The sequence below is a fragment of the Dendrobates tinctorius genome, unplaced genomic scaffold (assembly GCF_039654945.1).
Source record: "Dendrobates tinctorius isolate UK_male_01 unplaced genomic scaffold, ASM3965494v1 ptg000011l, whole genome shotgun sequence".
Taxonomy (NCBI): domain Eukaryota; kingdom Metazoa; phylum Chordata; class Amphibia; order Anura; family Dendrobatidae; genus Dendrobates; species Dendrobates tinctorius.
Window position 1 is genome coordinate 78482928 of NW_027361679.1, and position 20912 is coordinate 78503839.

The 20912-nt window shown below is 40.3% G+C and overlaps 1 protein-coding gene across 1 annotated transcript; it reads left to right on the forward strand.

Moving 5' to 3' along the window:
- Positions 1-2628: 2628 nt before the first annotated feature.
- Positions 2629-20513, forward strand: TEX15 (testis expressed 15, meiosis and synapsis associated). Its single transcript, XM_073543585.1, has 4 exons — positions 2629-5505; positions 10859-10926; positions 15485-16443; positions 19431-20513. Exons 1-4 carry the CDS (start codon positions 2641-2643, stop codon positions 19442-19444), a joined length of 3906 nt encoding a protein of 1301 aa, XP_073399686.1. The 5' UTR covers positions 2629-2640; the 3' UTR covers positions 19445-20513.
- Positions 20514-20912: the final 399 nt, after the last annotated feature.

Below are 20912 nucleotides of genomic sequence, written 5' to 3' on the forward strand. Positions count from 1 at the left end.
CTTCAACAGCACAATTTTGCTATAGAGAGTCTAATAAAGTCTTGCATGGTATATATATCAAAGTATAAGAAAGACCCAAGACTCTTAAAACGAAGTGATCAGGAAACTGTAAAACCAGTTGATCAACCAAATCAGAACAGTGAGCCTTTGGAAAGTGAAGCATCTTGTTACATTCAAAAGAATCCTAGTAAAAGAAATATTTATAACTTGGAAGATTTAAATGAAGACTCTTTATACTTAAGTTTTGAAGAGAGGCGTGTTCTTGATTGCTATGTCGTATCTGAAGAACTGTGTGTAAACGATTTAAAGAAATGTTTATCAATTTCTACAGACATCGAACACGAAAGAGATTCAGGTGTTGAACCTTTTCTCAGCGTAATTAATGAGGAGAAAACAGAAGATTATTTAAAAGTGACCAATTCTGAGCAATTTTGTGGAGCATATTCAAATCTGTTAGAATCTGAAAAGAATTTAGAATTTGCTGTTCCCATGTCACTTAGTACCTCAATTTGCATTAACAAAACCAGTGAAAGTGGAGGAAACTATGGAGATAATCCATGCACATTTGAAAACCCAAAGCTAATTAATAGAGATATTGTAAGGCCACTGCATTTGACAGTCAATGGAAAGGAAAGAGATGCTAGCACTGAGTCATTGCCAAATACGTCTTGTGAAGAGACACCAGAGCTTGCTAAACAACTGTGTGAAAATAATAAACTGTACAAAATATGTACAAGTGAGTTGGATATTGAAAAAAATCAGCAATCTCCTATACCAGATGTAATGTCATCAGACTACGCTAAGGAAACCAATGAAACTGGAAGAAAATGTGAATCTTCTCCAAAGCTAAGAAACAAAAGCTCTCCAAGGGCAACATTTTTTTCACGCAAAGAAAAAAGTAAGGAGATCAAGTATTTACCAAGTACCTCAAGTGAAGAAAAAACAGCACTTTCCAAGAAGCTAAACAGTGATGATAAATTCTACAGAAAACATTCAAACAATGTAAGAACTGAGAAAAATCAACAAACTCAAGCATCTGGATCCATGGCTCTTGATACATCAAATTATACTAGTGAAATGGTTGAAAATGGAGAAAAATATGAACTCAGACAGTGCAAATCTAAAGAAACACATCCACGAAACAAAGATGATGGAAGTAGATTGTCTTTGTTATGTGAAAGGAAGGATAAAGCTAAGAAAATCGAGATTTCACAAAATACTTCCAGTATACAAACTCAAGTCGTCAATTCCATGTCTCCCAAAACATCGAGCAACATTAAAGAAACCAACGAAAATGGAAGGAAGTCTGAATATCATAGGTGTATTTCTCAAGGCACAATGCTAAAAAGCAAAGGTACTGCAAAAACAGCTAGTTTAATAGATTTTTCCAAAAAACAGTGTATGCTTTCTGAAAAACATTCTTTGAAGGGTAATTCATTAATGGCAAGCACAATAAAACTGATTAATAAAACCAAAGAATGTGTTACTGGTGTAAAGCAAAGATCATGTGGTACAGATAAATCTCGAATATCCAAAGCTGCACCACAACATAGTAGTGAAAAAGCAGCACAAAATGTAAAAAGTCAAGTTGAAACATTTAACAATCACGAGTTTATACATGAAAAAAATGGTGCAATTACTGCTATAAATTGTGACGATAGTCTTTGTAAATTTGTTTCCACTACAACTTCTCATGAAAAGATAAAATTTCAGAAAGCCAAAGAGTCTTGCACTTTGAAGACCTATCTTGAAAAAGAAAAACTTGAACAGTATGCGCCCAGTGGTGTTGCAGCAACAGCAGAAGAACCTACACTGAAAGAATTAACGTTAGATAGCCATGGTAATTATACACTTAAAAGCTTAACTGATGGTTTAGATGCACAAACTACAAATAAAAATGTTTTACATGAATCAACCAAAATCAATTGCGTGAACAGGCAGGAGGAAAGTTTACATCAAAGCCAGTCTAGCCCAATAGTTATCAGTCCCACAAGAGCAGGCGTGCCTAGTACTGAGAAAGCAATACAAGCTCCATGTTCAATGAATATGAGAAACCAACCTTTGGCATTTCCAAAAATTACATGTGAAGATATGTCCGGTGGGGATTTATGTTTTGTAACAGATTTAGAAAACCGTATAGACTGGAATTCTATTTTTGGAATGGAACTTGAGAAAGTTAATGCAACGCTAAGTACATTACAGAGCAGCTCCTTAAGACAAGAGAAAGAGCCAAGTGGCTTGAGAATTTTTCCTGATATGGAAATTACTATATCAAACAGTTATTATTTATGTACAGGTGGTTATAACAACAGCCTGGTTGGAGAAACACAACCATCAATGGAAGCCAAAGAACCGATGATTAAACCTTTTAGGGATTTTAACGATGTGCCACAGGATAAACTAGTAATCGATTTGATACCTGTAATTAATTTACCAACCGAATCTCCATTTTTACAAGATAGTAATAATTCCTTGAATGACAACCTTGATCCACTTTCAACCAAAGTAGTTAACATTGTTCAATCGAGCGCGAAAGCTGTCACCAGTAGCCCCATTCCATCAAAAGGAGTGGTTACTAATGTAAATAGAGGTAAAATCTTGCACAAATTGAATCACCCAACAGTGAAGAAAAGACTGAATATGAAGAAGAGAAAACTGTCAGTACTTGTTAAAAAATCGACAAGGATTTGCAAGTTCTCTCAGTCAGAAGAAAACATTAAAGTTGTTTTAGGTATGCTGTCTGATGAAGTCCCTCTATGTAAAAGCAAGCGCATATCCAAAAAATTAGACCGAGCTATATTACACTTAAGAAAAGCACATAAAAGAGTTAAAAAGTCTCTGCAGCTTGTGGCAAAAGCTGGTGAGAGACGAAATTTGGCCAAATCTTCTAGTGTACAGAAAAATCACAGTGTTACTCAGAAAGAAGTAAATGCAAAACAGGTTGAAAGTACAAGCTGTCAGATCTTACAGACCGAAGATTCTTCTCCAAATATGAGAGCTGCTGACATCCAGAAGTCTCCATCGATAGACAGAAAATGTCTAAGTGAATCTACTCAAGTGATGATTAATGGGGCTTCAGTTCAAGATTCCCAACATATCAAGGTAAATGGCAGTTCCCCAACAAAAATATCACTTACACCTCCATGCAAAGTGTCTGTTTTCTCCCCAGAAACGCTGGAAGATCATTCTAGTTTTTCCAGTGTTATTGTCCCAGATAAAGAAAATACTGTTCCTTCCTTGAAATTGTCTTCTGATGGCAAAGAAAAGCATTCAGTGAACTGTGAAACTGAAGACAAAGATCGTACATTGCAAGATGGACGTAAAAGAAGGCATGCCTCAAAAAGATTATTTTCTAATGTCAGAAAAGTGAGTTCTTCCTCTACCAAATCCATTACTCAATGTTCAAATAAAAAATCACATAGAAAATCACATAGAGTTAAGGAGAACTGCCTGAAAGGAAAAAGAAGCAAAGAATCTGCATCTGTTCCAACAAAAGATGCTAACACATCAGAATTGTTGTTGAAAAAAATATCAAAAATTTTGCAAAAAGCGAGTGATACAGATTCCTTAAAATCCTTGCAGGACTATAAACTAATGTGCCAGAAAATGATGGCTGCTTTCATTAAAGCTTTTGAGAAGAAGCAACAATGCAGTCTGAATGACGTGGTTGTGGACAGGAGACTGTTAGTTAAAAAAAATCTAAACACATCTTTCAAATGTACCCTGAAACCTCAAGCTGTCGAAGCCTTTCTTGAATTGCAAATGGTAATAGAAACCCAACAATATGTTGAGAGCAGGATGCACTATATTGAAGGGCGACCTACATTTCGTAGTTTTTTATGGTATGATGGGTCCCTCTATGCAGAATTATTTTCAGGAGAATCTGGCTATCAACAGCAATCATATCTTTATTCAGCCTTTCAAGAAAAACTGAAGCTTAACCCATTGAGTACTCTGGAGAATCATTACAATCAACTTTCCCAGTATCTACAGGCAATTAATGAAACAAATAGCTGCTACTATGTATTCCTGAAATACAAGAGAGAACTGCAAGAATGTGAAGATGTTCTAAAACATAACTGTGACCATGCTAAATTTTCACTTTCTGTTCCTTTCAGCTGTGGAGTAAATATTGGAGACACATTAGATGACCTGACAGCCTTGCAAAAAAGTACTTTAGAGATAATAAGAGCATTTATTAATCTTCCTGTTTATAATCCAGGAAAGAAGGAACATGCAGTCTCCCTCCTAGAAGTTATCTCTGCAAAAATTGATTACATTAAGTCCTCTGCATCTACAAGCATTCAGCTGTCACTTTTTGGTATTGAACACTTACCATTTGATGCAGCCAAAGTTATGGCTTTCAATGAGAGAAAAAAATATAGTGGCCAAAGAAATATTTCTAATGAACTACTGAGCCAAATTAACAGCATTGCTTTATCAAAGTTATATGAAGTGTATTGTGTCCAATGTGAGCAACCAGTCAACACAAAAAGGAGCTTTTCAAGTGAGGTCTTTAATGTACGCAAAAGTTCTGAAGTCTTTGGGAACCAGGATGTGTTCTTCTTTGGAAAAATCATTGACCAAGCTAGATGTGCAGATCCTGATGTTCTGAAGATTATGATTGAAGACTGCAATCATCATCTGGAATTTCAGAGTACATGCTTCCAGATCTTACAGGAGTGCATTGTGGATGAAGTCCTAATTCAAGAGACCAATGTTCTACAAATGACTGAAAGGCAGAACAAATCTACAAGTCTTTTAAAGCCTGAAGCTGTTGAAGCATATATTGACTTAGCAATGACATATGAAACATTAAACTTTCTCAATTGTCTAATGGCTTCAAAAAAGAACCAAGTGAGAACAAGGGGATTACTCTGGTACGATACGTCTCTATTCTCCGATTTGATCCACAGCCAAAATAGAGTAGAATCTTATTTGCAAGGAAACATCATGCCTAGTGCCACAGATATCATAGACAGCACAATTTCAGATATAAAGTCAGAATTGGATATCATTTCCAACTGCTCAGATTCTGTTAATTACTCCTATGCCTTTCAGATAATGACAAGAGAACTTTCAGAGCTTTCAGAACTCAAAAATTTCATGAAGTCTAAGCCTGCAATCTCCACGTACATCAATTTTTCTCCATTTGTTGCCTCTTTACATTTTGGAAACTCATTAACAGAACTGGACCACAATTATAACCAGTTATCTGACTATCTTGGAGTTTTATTGTCTGCCCCAAAGAAAGATTTAGGGAAATTGGCTCATACAATGAAAATAATGAAGATAATTGAGATGGCAAAATCTTTAACATTCAAACCAGGGATATCAGCATTTGATTTTATTACCTGTAATATTCAACATAATAAAAAGAAGCATAGCCAAGCCTTAAAAAGACAAAACCAGGAAGAACTTCAAACTTGTCAGTCGCCCCTGAAAAGAATTTGCACTACAATGACTGCAGGGCTCCCTGTTTCTTCAAGCTCCAGAAAGCAAAAGGTTTGTGTTTATAATTACCAATATACTTAATTCATTTATCATAAAACCAAGGCTGTGATTGAAAAAAAAGAATTGTTTCTCACATTTGTGTTGAAAAACATTCTTAAAAATCTTTAAAAAAAAAAATAAAAAAGCTGTCATAGTGTCTGCCATTACTACCTCTTATGGTAGGGCACTCCACATTCTGACTGCTCTAACTGTAAAGAACCCATTCCTATTTAGCTGCCGGAATCTCTTTTTTTCTCCACCCATAATGAGTGCCCCTTGGTCCTTATTATGGTCTTTCGTTTTTGTATTTTTTTTTCCCACCCCTTCTTCCAAGAGCCCAGACTTGTTAATTTCTCTCTTGATCTAGCTATAAGAAGTCTTGTTTTGTGCAGGATGAGTTATAGTCTAGAATGACAAATTCATTTTACTATATTGGTTTCTGAAAAATGGGAAAAATAGTATTTGTGAGATCAGGCCCTTGTATTAGATGAGACGGTCCGGTTTCCAATTCATTCTGAATATTATAAAAGCGTTGAGGTCAGGGCTTTGTGCCGGCAACTCGAGTATTGCCACAACAAATTTGTCAAACCCCATACAATGTTTGTGTACAGGGACACATGAATACACATGGGTCTTCTCCAAACTGTTGCCACAAAGTTGAATATATACAGTAATCTAGAATATACTAGTTATTAAATGTAACCCCTTCATTACCTTGCGATTTTCCCGTGTTTTCATATTCGTTTTTTCCTCTCCTTCAAAGACGCATAATTTTTTTATTTTTCCATCCATATTGTCATTCGAGGGCTTGTTTTTTTGCAGGACGAGTTGTATTTTTGAATGACGTAATTAATTTTATCATGTTATGTAATGGAAATCAGGAAAATAATTTTAAATTTATTTAAATGGCAAAAAAGTGCAATTCACAATTGTTTTTTTTTTTTTAATTTACCATGTTCAGTATACAGCAGGTGAAATAAATATTGATAACTTGACCAATTTTATAAGTAAATATATTTTCTAAAGGTGCTTTTGACATTAAATTCTCATCAGTTGTCGGTAACAACCCATCCAATTCACGCACGCAAAGAAATCAAGCATACAGCTCTGGCTAAAATTGAGACCATTGCAAAATTTTCAGTTTGTCTGATTTTTCTATTTCTAGGTATATTTTTGAATAAAATTTAAATTTTTTTTTTTATTCTTTAAACTACTGACAACATGTCTCCGAATTTCCAAGCATTAAATTTTGTATTTTTTTTCTAAAAATGATAAATGGCCAAAATTAATTAAAAGAACCAATGCTTTCAGACTTAAAATAATGCAAAGAAAACAAGTTCATAATCATTTAGAAACAACAATACTAATGTTTTAACTCAGGAAGAGTTCAGAAATCAATATTTTGTGCAATAACCATGATTTTTAATCACAGCTTTCATGCGTCTTGGCATGCTTTCCACCAGTCTTTCACATTGCTCCTGGCGCAAAAATTTAAGCAGTTCTTCTTTGTTTGATGGCTTGAGACTATCCATCATCCTCTTGATTACATTCCAAAGGTTTTCAATGGGGTTCAGGTCTGGAGATTGGGCTGCCCATGACAGGGTTTTGATGTGGTGGTCTCTTAATTTTTGCCAGAGCTGTAGATGTCCATAAATTAAGTTATGTATAATAATTTTAGATGACCCGGGGAAAAAGTATTGATCACGCTTACAAGGCAAAAGGGGGTGATTTGAACTTGTGTGTTATTTTTCAAATTTGTTTCATATTTTAAAAAACTTTTTTCCCCCACTATTTATTGTATATAGTAATCCCCTTAGGGGACTTGCAGCTGTAATTTTCTGATCGCTTGTGGGCAGCACGGTGGCTCAGTGGATAGCACTGCAGCCTTGCAGCGCTGGAGTCCTAGGTTCGCATCCCACCAAGGACAACATCTGCAAGGAGTTTGTATATTCTCCCCATGTTTGCGTGGGTTTCCTCCGGTTTCCTCCCACATTCCAAAGACATACTGATAGGGAATTTAGATTGTGAGACCCATCGGGGGACAGTGATGATAATGTGTGCAAACTGTAAAGCGCTGCGGAATATGTTAGCGCTATATAAAAATAAAAATAGAGATTTACTATACAGGGTGGGCCATTTACAGTGGGGAAAAAAAGTATTTAGTCAGTCAGCAATAGTGCAAGTTCCACCACTTAAAAAGATGAGAGGCGTCTGTAATTTACATCATAGGTAGACCTCAACTATGGGAGACAAACTGAGAAAAAAAAATCCAGAAAATCACATTGTCTGTTTTTTTTTCATTTTATTTGCATATTATGGTGGAAAATAAGTATTTGGTCAGAAACAAAATTTCATCTCAATACTTTGTGATATATCCTTTGTTGGCAATGACAGGTCAAACGTTTTCTGTAAGTCTTCACAAGGTTGCCACACACTGTTGTTGGTATGTTGGCCCATTCCTCCATGCAGATCTCCTCTAGAGCAGTGATGTTTTTGGCTTTTCGCTTGGCAACACGGACTTTCAACTCCCTCCAAAGGTTTTCTATAGGGTTGAGATCTGGAGACTGGCTAGGCCACTCCAGGACCTTGAAATGCTTCTTACGAAGCCACTCCTTCGTTGCCCTGGCGGTGTGCTTTGGATCATTGTCATGTTGAAAGACCCAGCCACGTTTCATCTTCAATGCCCTTGCTGATGGAAGGAGGTTTGCACTCAAAATCTCACGATACATGGCCCCATTCATTCTTTTATGTACCCGGATCAGTCGTCCTGGCCCCTTTGCAGAGAAACAGCCCCAAAGCATGATGTTTCCACCACCATGCTTTACAGTAGGTATGGTGTTTGATGGATGCAACTCAGTATTCTTTTTCCTCCAAACACGACAAGTTGTGTTTCTACCAAACAGTTCCAGTTTGGTTTCATCAGACCATAGGACATTCTCCCAAAACTCCTCTGGATCATCCAAATGCTCTCTAGCAAACTTCAGACGGGCCCGGACATGTACAGGCTTAAGCAGTGGGACACGTCTGGCACTGCAGGATCTGAGTCCATGGTGGCGTAGTGTGTTACTTATGGTAGGCCTTGTTACATTGGTCCCAGCTCTCTGCAGTTCATTCACTAGGTCCCCCCGCGTGGTTCTGGGATTTTTGCTCACCGTTCTTGTGATCATTCTGACCCCACGGGGTGGGATTTTGCGTGGAGCACCAGATCGAGGGAGATTATCAGTGGTCTTGTATGTCTTCCATTTTCTAATTATTGCTCCCACAGTTGATTTCTTCACTTCAAGCTGGTTGGCTATTGCAGATTCAGTCTTCCCAGCCTGGTGCAGGGCTACAATTTTGTTTCTGGTGTCCTTTGACAGCTCTTTGGTCTTCACCATAGTGGAGTTTGGAGTCAGACTGTTTGAGGGTGTGCACAGGTGTCTTTTTATACTGATAACAAGTTTAAACAGGTGCCATTACTACAGGTAATGAGTGGAGGAAAGAGGACACTCTTAAAGAAGAAGTTACAGGTCTGTGAGAGCCAGAAATCTTGATTGCTTGTTTCTGACCAAATACTTATTTTCCACCATAATATGCAAATAAAATGAAAAAAAAACAGACAATGTGATTTTCTGGATTTTTTTTTCTCAGTTTGTCTCCCATAGTTGAGGTCTACCTATGATGTAAATTACAGACGCCTCTCATCTTTTTAAGTGGTGGAACTTGCACTATTGCTGACTGACTAAATACTTTTTTTCCCCACTGTATATGGATAAATCTGGGTGAGCCATGTATATGGATACACCTAAATAAAATGGGAATGGTTGGTGATATCCATATACATGGCCCACTATATTATACTATGCTATACTATACAGGGTGGGCCATTTATATGGATACATCTGGGTGGGCCATGTATATGGATACACCTAAATAAAATGGGAATGGTTGGTGATATCAACTTCCTGTTTGTGGCACATTAGTATTTGGGAGGGGGAAAACGTTTCAAGATGGGTGGTGACCAACTTTATAAATGGCCCACCCAGGTCTATCCATATAATTGTCCCACCCTGTACATAGCAGTGCAATGTATACACAAAATCACAGTCTCCTATGAATGCCAGCCAAGGCACTGTCACCGCAACCCATCGGCGCCCCATGATCACATCACGGGCTTGCCGATTGGAGTGTGAAATGGAGCTCCCCCTGCCGGTGTGTGTTACTTTATTTCTCCCAACAGCTTCCGGGTCATACACGCGGTTTCAGTCAGTGCCCTGACATGCAGTTCAGCAATTCTTCAGTACTGACCTGGCTGTCAGTGCCAGGGTGTGGTTACAGCCGCCACTTATTGTGTACTGAGCGGCGACTGAAGCCGCCCGCTCTATGACTGAAAAGCAGAGCCTGCCGGGATGAATAAAGTTATGTGCAGCTCAGTAACATTTTCTGACATGCAGGCCATTTATAAGGCTGGGTTCACACTCAGACGATTTTTCCACAGTCGTGTATTTTTCAGCAAATATTCAGCAAAATCCATTTCTTTAGATGTGAATTTTTCCCACGAATTCACTGTGGAATCACCATGATTTGAGTTGTTACCGCTAATCTAGGCATACATTTCACCTGCTTCAGGCTAAAAATAGCATTTCAAAAATGTAGTATAAGATGTGATACTGCAATATTTAGCAAGCTATTCTTAAACCCTATATAGCATAGAAAAAAACTCTTGGTGCAAGAAAGAGTGAAGTCCAGAGTATTTTCCACAAAAAAAGTAACTTTATTAAACAAATTATTTTTATAGTTTCCAGAGTATCGCTAACCAAGCAGGGTGAAGGGCGCATTCAACCACATAAGTTAGATAAGTTGTGCACATATAAATAGATCAATAATAGTCAGCCATAATGAAATTGATCATATAAATTAAATGCAAACATACAGGTTGTCCCATAAAAGGACACACCCAATCAGTGTAATAGTGAGCATGATCAAATAGGAAATGAAATTATTGCACAGATTATCCCATAAACAGTATAAGGTGCCAGTGCACAGGAGCCTAAGTGCATTAAAAAGAAATATAGAAAAGCTGATAAATAGGTAACAACACTATTGCACTAACTGTCTCATGAGAAACATATGGTGCCAGTGCACGGAAGCCTCGAAGCAATAGAAAGACCGCCAAAAGTGCCTGTAGTGCAAAACAATTAAATAAAGCATTAAGTGCATGTGCTAACATATGACTCACATGTGATGGAAGACCTGGACTCCAGCCTGCTGCCTCAACGCGCGTTTTGTCGTTCTTCTGAAACCCTGTATTGAAATTCATGGTTTTAAATATACCATTTAAAAATAATTATTTGTAAGCTGTTTTGGCTGTATTCTTTTTTTCTAGGTTCTAACATCCCCTGAAAAGCCCTTAACGAAGGAAAAAAAAGAAAATCAAGTGAATTCCCATTTGAGGTATTGTTGTTATACTTGTATGGCTAAGTTCACATATGTTAAAGGCTGCATAACTCATTAGAGGGGTAACTTTTAAATTTAGCCTTTATTAAAGGTTAAAGCGTCTTTTTAATTGTCACCTCTATTAGCAATCGATAATGTGTGTGTAGAATGTGCATTAAAATACTCACCTATTTCAGTCTTCTGCCGTTTCCAGCACTGCTCTGGTCCTTCCCTTTATCATTTGACTGCAACTCTGACTTGCCGTTTTTCACAGCGAGACCGTTAGTTCTTTTCGTAATGTAATGTTATGTGAACATCAGTCTGAGTCTCATAAACATACGTTGAGAAACTGACTTCCATGTGTCCGTGTGACACGTAACCGGCACCTGGGAGGAGCAGTACAGATGTGCTGATCTCAGGCGCCGACTGCTGAAGGCTTTTCTCATCATTGTCTCCTGCTCATGCTGAGATCAGCACGACCAGGAGACAGTGATGAGAGTTGTATTCAGCAGCAACTGTGTAACTTCTGTGAGAATAAAGAATTAAATGAAAAAAAAAAATGGCATGAGCTCCCCCAGCAATCTTTGTAATCAGCAGAGGGAAAGCCCAGGGCTGGGGGCTGATGTTAATAATCTGGGACAAAGGACAATAGCCCATAAGGTTCCCAGGCTATTAATAACAGCTCACAGCTGTTTGCTTAGCCATTCCTGGTGAATTTACGGGTGACCCCAGAATAAAATGACGTAGGCTCCCCCCTGTAAATTCAAGCCAGCAAAGGCTAAACAGACAGCTGTGGGTTGATAATAATTGCCTTAGAAGAGGTTACAGATATTATTTCCCTCCCTTCCCTCCCCCCCAGGCTACCCACATCAGCCGCCCCAGAAATGGCGCATCCATAAGATGCGCCAAATCTGGCACTTAGCCTTGCTCTTCCCACTTGCCCTGTGGCGATGGCAAGTGGGGAAATACGGTTGGGGTTGATATATCAAGCCGAGGGGTGGATAGTGGAGAGGTGTCTATAAGACACCCCCATTACTAACCACATAGTAAGTGTAAATAAACACACAGCAAAAGTTTATTTAAAAATGAAAAACAGTTATGCCCACCTTTACTCCTAAAATCCATTGAAGCCTTTGTCACGTGTAAAAAATAATAGCTATATCCGTCACCTGTCCCAACATAAAGGTAATCCTCTGCTACCCATGTTGCCTGTAAAAAAAAAAACAAAAATTACAAACAACCATATCTCTCACCTGTCCAAAGTGAAGATTAGCCATACTGTCCAACGCCGTATTCCATCTGTGTGAAATCTGCTTTCCAACCTGAACGTTGCCATGATGCGACTGTCCAGGCTGAAAATGATAAAACTTTGAGGTGTGATGAAGCTGGAACGATGAAGGCAGCAGAGTGCAGGGGTAAATGCCTGGGGACAAAGTCTCTTTTAGGGTACCGTTAAACTTAGCGATGCACCAGCGATCCCGACAATGATATGACCCGGTCAGGATCGCTGGTGCATCGCTAAGTGGCCGCTAGCGAGCTGCCAAACAGGCAGATCTCACCAGCGACATAGCAGCGGTCGGCGGTCGCTACTTACCTGTCAGACAAGGCGATGAAGACGTCCGCCCGTGTCCACGTGTCGCTCGTCGCCACAGCAGGAAGCCCAGCAGGAAGCAGACGACGAGAAATGGCCCAGGACGTTCTCGCGCGATCAGCGATAACCAGCGGGGGAGCCGGTCGGAGGTAAGTATCATATGTAGCGATATCGCTAGCTGTCACGTGGACCCGTCCTGTGTGACGCGACCAGCAGGCCGGTAACTGAAACAACAAGACACGGCACGTGAAACTGTCCTGTGTGACACGGCCCACAGGCCGGTAACTAAAACAACAAGACACGGGGAAAGGGGAAACAGTTACAACGGTGGGCCCTGCGATAGTGAACGGGGACGTGGAGACCTCCTGCACTCCCCTGAGTTAGGGTCCCTCACACTCCTAACGTTCCCTAGGCTGGTTCCGCAGCGGGCGAGCGATCAGGATACCTGTCACCCTAGCACACCCTACACCTATCCCTTGCTAGGGAGCTGGGAGATGCAGGCACTGGCCCCACCGCTGTACTAATACACACCAGGGAAAAATACAGACAGGGAAACACCACTTAGCTTTGCTCTGTTGCTCTTGCTCCCAGCAATAGAGTCCACCACCAGAATGCAGCTTTCCTCCTGAATAGCTGCCACTAAGCTCTGTCAGAGCTGCAAGGAAATCCCCTCTGACTCCTTCCACAACAGGGCTCTGACTGAGCTGCCAGGACCTCTCTCTAGATCCTTCCTCCCACAAGGATGGTTGAAATGAACACTATCACCAACAGTGATTGCAACACCTGACAATCTTATAGCAGAGCCAGAGCAATCACACCTGCTTTATAATCATGTGCAATAACGCTCACCACCACCGGGGGCAAACTAGAACAAAAGACACCACTGTGTAATAATCCTAATGGCCACCAGGGGCAAAACCAAACTTAAGCGCACAGCTTAAGGAAAAAAAAAAAAAGGTTACCTGTGCTTTTTATCTGTCATGATCCAGCATGGATCATGACACTAGCAATATCGCTGCTGCGTCACAAAACCAGTGCCGTTATAGCGATATTGCTAGTGATATCGCTATGTGTAACGGGCCCTTTACATGTCCCAGGTTTTCATAATTTTGCCCCTATGCAGAGCCCTTTGCTTAATCGCAGAGGCCCCCTGCTTGCATCCACGGAGTAACTGTTTTACAGTGGAGTGGGTTGACACTAGAATTTTCAGCAAGACAGATCAGTATCAGAGAGACAATGAAAGAATCAATAAGCAAAGACATGGTCAGGAAGATAGCTGGGGTAAAGCCGATAAGGTACAAGAGGTGTCAAATATTTCATGGTCAAATCTAAAAAGGCACCCGAAAGGTACATGAGCAGAGTTTGGGGATTTAGAGCATAGTCAGAATACAGAAGATCAATCATTAATAAATGTAGCAGGGTGCAGTGTTCTGCTATTAGCTACGGAGCCATGTCCTACCATTTATCCAAGGCTGGATAATTTATCCAATGACTGTAATTTGTCAGGATTTAAACACAATAACATGCATTAACACATGGGTGTCAATCACACTACCCAGCAGGAGGAGGTTTTACAAACAGCAGTGTCATGGTCCAGTCCGGAGTTTATTTTCTGCTGTCTTCACTCTGGACTGGTGATGCGGGGGTTAATCTCAGCTTCGTTGTGGAGCTAGCTGGGCTATTTCAGTCTCTCGCAGCCTGCTGACCAGTGTTAGTGATAGCTCAAGCTTACAGTTTAGAGCCTCTGACCCTTCTACCTTGGTGATCCTCCTTCCTTTGACTTGTATCCACGTGTATGACCCGGACTGATCTCTGACCCCATCTCTTGGTATTCGTCCATGCTGCTACGTTCCTTCTCTGGCATTTCATTCCCCGGCTTGTACCCCGACGACGTATTTCGCCTCACGTTTTTGGACCCCGTGCACATGTTTGGCTTTCTGACCCTCGGCTTCGTATTTTGACTACGTGTACTGCTGCTGCTTCTGGTACGTCTGCTCCTGACTCTGTTCGTCTGACCATTCTCTCTCGTTCCCTGTGACACCTGTGCTGTTGCTCAGTGTTGCTACTCTTAGTGTGTAACCTCTCTTCCCTCACCAGATCCCCCAGTAGAGGTTTCACTACAAGCAGGCTATGGGGACTTGTCTGTGCAGTAGAACGATCTCTTTCCTAGCTGAATGACAAAACTATGTCGTAAACAACTTTTCGGGATATCACAAAGCGTCAATAAGAAAGGAGCTAACTAGTAATGGGCGAACCCCCTGATGGTCAGGATCGACGGGTTTGCCCGAGTTTTTTTGTAAAGTTCAAGCTCGGGGCTGGAGATGATGCGAACTTGCATCCGAACCCCGAGCTTGTACTTTACAGATATGGGGGGGCTGTAAAACAAAGCATAAAATTAATAATTAACATTATAATTATACTTACCGGTCCAACGACTCGTCCTCCTGTCCTGCTGTCTCCTGGCCGCATCTACTTGTGGGGCCGCTCATTAACTTTCGGGTTATTCACTCCACTGCTCGGCGCTCGTCAATTTTCGGCTCGCGTCGGCAGTGTTCGTGAGGTGACATCAGGGTTCACCCCCAGTTCATAGCCCGAGCCATGAACTCGGGTGAACCCTGACATCACCGCACGAACACTGCCGGAAAAAGCCGAAGACTGCCGAGTGCAGTGACTACCGCTGGAAGTTAATGAGCGGCCCCGAAGCAGATGTTGCCGGGAGACAGCGGGATGGGAGGACATATCGCTGGATAGGTAAGTATAATTATAATTTTTATTATTAATTTTATGCTTTTACAGGCCCTGGACCCGAACTGTAACACGGGTTTCCCATGGAAACCCGTGTTCGAGACCTTTGAAGTTCGGGTTCGCCTATCCCTAGATCTAGCTCAATATATTTTCTGTTCTTTATTGTCTGCTGGATAGAGCATACAGAGTGTACTGGAGTGCTGATGCTTGATCGTTATCATTATGTATTTGTTTTTTCAGACCAAGCAAACTTATCACTGAACCACAACGCAGTGACCAGAAATCTGTGAAAATGGATTTTGTGGGACGTTCACAACAGAAGAAAAGCAAGTTATTTTTACATGCAAGTCCAAAACGTAGAGAAGATGATTTACGTACTGCTTCAGAAATGGAAAGACTAAATGTGAAGAACAGCGAAACGAGTCCATCTGACGAGAGTGAAGTAAAGAGGGGCTATTCTTTTGCTGGCATTTGTTCACCAGCCTCATCTATTACAGACACATATAACTTTACTTTGGATTCCAAAGATCAACCTCCGTCAGATACAAAATCTGTTAATAGATCCCCAGAATCTATTAATTCTATTGGATCAGATAAAGGCAGCAAAGAATCTGACATTCAAGATGAGAGAGTAAGTGATGAGTTCCCCAAAGAGAAAAATTCTTCCTTAGATGACAATATAAGTACCTTTAGCATGTGCTCCATGGATATTAGCATGTCAGATGAACAGGAAAGCACAAAGCAACAAAATTCTTCTGCTGGAGGAGAAAAACTACAGAATGACTCAGCTACTGGGACCAAACCTCTTCAGAAGGATAAATCTACCCTCTGGAATAATCAGTCAGTCTCAAGATCCATTGTCCAGTATCCAGGTTTACCTGTTTCTGCCAGTCCTTGGCAATATCCCATATATAACTGGTACCAACATGACAGTAATACTCAAGGATATGCAAATGTTTTTTACAGTACACAGTCAACTAATCCATATAATCAGCCATCTGCATTTCCAGTCTCAAATTCCTATCTTACAAACCAACCTTACACTGGTTTTAGTGGACAGATACAAACGCCTATGTATTCAGTTGCTGACCCTTTTGGTACCAATATGCCATACCATTACACAAATGCATCCTCTTCCAATCAGAATCCGGTGCAAAGTCCATACTCTTACAGATCTGCAAATACTGGCTGGCCATGGGGTAAGTAAATATGGACTTAAGAAGGAGTTTATGATAAAGAAAAACCTTTCTCATATACCGTACATTACTCACAAGAAGTTAGGGATATTTGGCTTTCACGCAAAATTTCAGGATGAACCTAAAATGCACTCTAACCTTTTCAGGTGATCTTAATGTGACCTTCTCTGAACTTTTGATTGTCTAGCTGTTCAGTGTTTGAGCACTTTTTGCATAATTTGTTCTCTAACAAGGAGCTTAATGGCAAAATTCACAACAGGTGTTTGGTTCATGAATTGCCCAATAAATTTAGGATTCTCAATTAGAATTTGTATTTAAACAGTCCTCCTCATCATGCTGTTCACATCTTGACATCATAAGACCAAGACGACACCTACCAATTGATCAACAGTACCTGAGTAGTAAATTCTCAGAAAGAAGTGGCCACTGAGCTTAAAGTGTCATATAGTGTCATCAGCAGTTTGCAACAGTGATATAGAGACTGGAAGGATCACAGAAAAGTGGACGTCCTTTGACCACATCCCATAATGAAAACTGCTTCATTATGAATAATGCCCTTTGGAACCGGATGATGAATGCCACTGAACTCCAGGTACATTTAAGGGAGGTGAGAGTCACTCAAGTGTCATTTCGGACCATTCAAGACCATTTACATCAGCGTGGTCCGCGTGCTAGATGACTTGCAGGGGTATCTGACCACACCACCAGGCACAGGCGTCATAGTCTTGGAAAGGCCATGGAGAATCCACACTGGACGAGAGACCAGTGGGCCTCAATGCTGCTTACTGATGAAAGTCGATTCACGCCGAGCAGAAATGATAGCCACCAGCGATGTTGGGAGACGTCAAGGAGAGTGCTATGCATCAGCCACTGTTACCAGACGAGTCTTTGGTGGTGGTGTAGCAGTGTGGGCTGGTGTGTCTAGTCAATACAGAACTGCCCTACACTTTTTGAATGGTACAATGACAAGCCCCTATTACTTTAATAACATTATTAATCCTGTCATGGTGCCTCTGTACGAACAACACAGGCCTAATTTCAGCTTCATGGATGACAGTGCTCCAGCTCATCAAGGTCCCATCATTAGGGAATGGCTGATTGAGTCTAGGGTACCTCAAATGGAGTATTCAGCACTTTCTCCAGACCTGAATCCCATAGAAAACCTATAGGATCATCTGAGTCACCGTGTAGAAGCTAGTAACTTTATAAACAAGAATATAAGTGGCATGAGGGCCGCCCTTCAAGAAGAGTAGCATGCCATGCCTCACCAGACAATAACTCGACTTGTAAATAGCATGAGACGTCATTGTCAAGCTGTAATTGATGCTCAAGACCTCTTGACAGGTAATTGAGACATTGACATTTTTTGTTGGGGTATACATTGGCTTTTGTTTCAATAAATTGTTTGAGATGAGGAATTCACCATTGCATGTTTCTATTTAAATTCCATACTTTCATAATAAAATGTCACTGTTGCGTGAACTTTTACGTTTTCCATAAATTACACAGAAAGCCAAATATTCCTAACTTTTTGTGAGTAGTGTATAATTAGGGAAAATGAAAGCAAAACCTGACTAATTATGATATGATTTTCAACTTTTACCTCTTAAAGATTGCAATTATTTCCTTTTTATGCTTTTGTTTTTTCCTCCCCTTTCTCCAAAATTTTGTCCGTCAACTTAACCGTATGAAAACTTGTTTTTGAAGGACAAGTTGTAATTTTGAATGATGCCATTTATTTTAACATTCAGTGCACAGAAAAAAATGGAAAATAAAATTCCAAGTGCTGAGAGCGTTTTTTTTATTTTTAAAGGCGGAAGAGAGGCGTGATTCGAATGTTTATATTATTTACATTTGTTTTATATTTATGAAAACTTATTTATTTGTTACTTTTATTAATCCCCTTAAGGGACTTGATCCTGCAATCGTTTAATTGTTTGTTCTAAATACTTCCATATTAAACTCAGCTTGTGGCTGAGCTTCACAGGATTACCAAGATAGCATCAACCGGAGCCTTCATCAAGCTTCTGATTTGTCTGACAAGCCATCATGGGGCAGATGAGAGCCAGTGTGCATATGCTTTCCACTAAAGGCCCCGTCACACATAGCGATCGTGCTAGCGACATCGCTGCTGAGTCACAATTTTTGTGACACAACAGCGATCTCTCCAGCGAGATCTCTGTGTGACAGCGATCAGCGACCGGCCCCCCTGCCGGTATCGCTGATCGCTGCAGGAAAGGCCAGGACTTTTTTTTGGTCGCTGGTCTCCCACTGGCCACCACGCATCGCTGTGTGTGACAGGCGGGAGACCAGCGATCTGCTGGTAACTAATGTACACATCGGGTATCCGAGGGACGCGCGTCCCTTAGATACCCGATGTGTACGTTAGTTACCAGCACACTGATGCAGGGAGCTGGTAACTAACGTACACATCGGGTATCTAGGGACGCACGTCCCTTAGATACCCGATGTGTACGCTAGTTACCAGCTTCCTGCATCAGCGCGCTGGTTACTAATGTGCACAGCGACGCCACGCGCTCGGCGTTGCTGTGCTGATCGCTGGTGAAGCTGTCTGTTTGACAGCTCACCAGTGATCACATAGTGATTCACCAGCGATCCTGACACATTGATATCGTCAGGATCGCTGGGGAGTCGCTATGTGTGACTCCAGCCTTAGACACCCCTGTCATAGATTGACAGTGACTTTAAGTGGTTAACAGCAGCTATTGGAGCTCAGCTCTGGCCACTGCTGTAATAAAGCTGACATCTGCTGCTTCTGGAGAGAACTAAGGTCTTGAAACCTCTCCACATACAGGAATTCCTGCAATCACGTACATGTATGAGATTTTGTGTTAACGGGTACATTTGGGGAGAAGAAAGGCAAATAAAACTGACATAAAAAATTCCTCTCACAATGAAATCTCCTTATGGTTTTGACTTATTCTATTTTTTTTTTAAATAATAATTTTAGTATTTTCATTGTTTTGCAGCTACTTGGCAATAATATAAAGAAGACACGACAGGAAAACACTCAGGGGATGCCATATCTGTGTTTTCAGTTGAAAAAACCTTTCAGTTAACTACTTGCAGGAGAACGTTTTTGTAGACGGTGGCACATTTTTTTTTACCGTAGCAGATTTTTGTTGTATGTGTTTGCAGTTAATGTTAAAATGTCTGCATTTGATGTCTCCAGTATTTTCTTTTTTACAAGCAAAGTACTTATTTTTATATTTTCTAATGTTTTATACCGGAGTTTTCCTCAGGGCACGCTTATAAAGTGGCCGGAACTATTTTATATATGTGTTTCTAATGAGTCGCAGTATTTTTTTTTTCTAATTGTTACTCTAAGAGATCTCAAAGATTTCATGGTTTGGAAATGATTGTTATGCCTTTACTGTCTTTTTATAAAAAACTGAATGAACGCTTGTCAGCTCTTCTCAGGTGAAATATTAGCAAGGTCTTATCGTCTATTCGGTCATTATTCTAGGTCATAAGCCCAGATCTCTGAACTGAACAGTAAGAAAAATTAGCTGGTCTAAGAAGAATATCCATCTTTCCTACTTAAACACATTCTTCATTGCTACTTAATGTTTTATATTTTAAAGCCATTGTATGATTTTATAGAAGGAACTGATTGTAATTAGCATCATAGGTATCATCAGATTTTAAGGACAGTGGCCAATCATTTAGCACTATTTTATAGGCATACATCCTCTCCCCAGCAACCTGTATACATTTGACGTGACGTTATTTGTTCCTTTTAAATGTATTACTTTCTTCACTGATGCCTTTTCCATAGTTTGTAGGTAGTGTTAGTGCTGGTTTTGTACTTTTACAAAATATTTTAAGACAGACTGAAATGTCAAGTTTGTTCTGTCAAAATTAGTAGTGTTTCAAAATAGATAAAAAAACAACATAAGGACTACAATCTAGAGCTGCTGTTATAAAGACAGTAAAATGTGATAACTATTAGCAGGTCATCTTTAGTATGTAGGTTTGATGAATCGGTGAGTGGTTGTATTGTGTGTAGTGTTATTACTATTGTGAAGTTTATTAAAATGTTTACCTTCTGATTCAGTATTTATTTTTCTTAATTTACAAAATGCTTGGTTTCTTTGAAGGTTTTGTCTGCTATCTTTACACACTTCTTTCTTAACCCCTTCCCAACATGCGCCATATATGTACAGTGCTGTGAGATTGCGCAAGCTCACGCCAAGCACCGGCGCAATCAAATGTGGGTGTCAACTCAGTTAGCTGATGCCCTGCCAACACTGATCGCAGGCGTTTAGCCCCTCTGATGCCGCAGTCAATAGTGACAGCTACAACGATGTGCATCGCAGAGGGAGGGATCTCCCTCTGCTCCCATCAGCACAATGCATTTGACATTACATTGTGCCGATGGTCTCCATGGTGACCCCAGGATGAAAGATGGCTGCAGGGTCCCCAGGGACGGTGGCCTGTAAGCTCCTGCT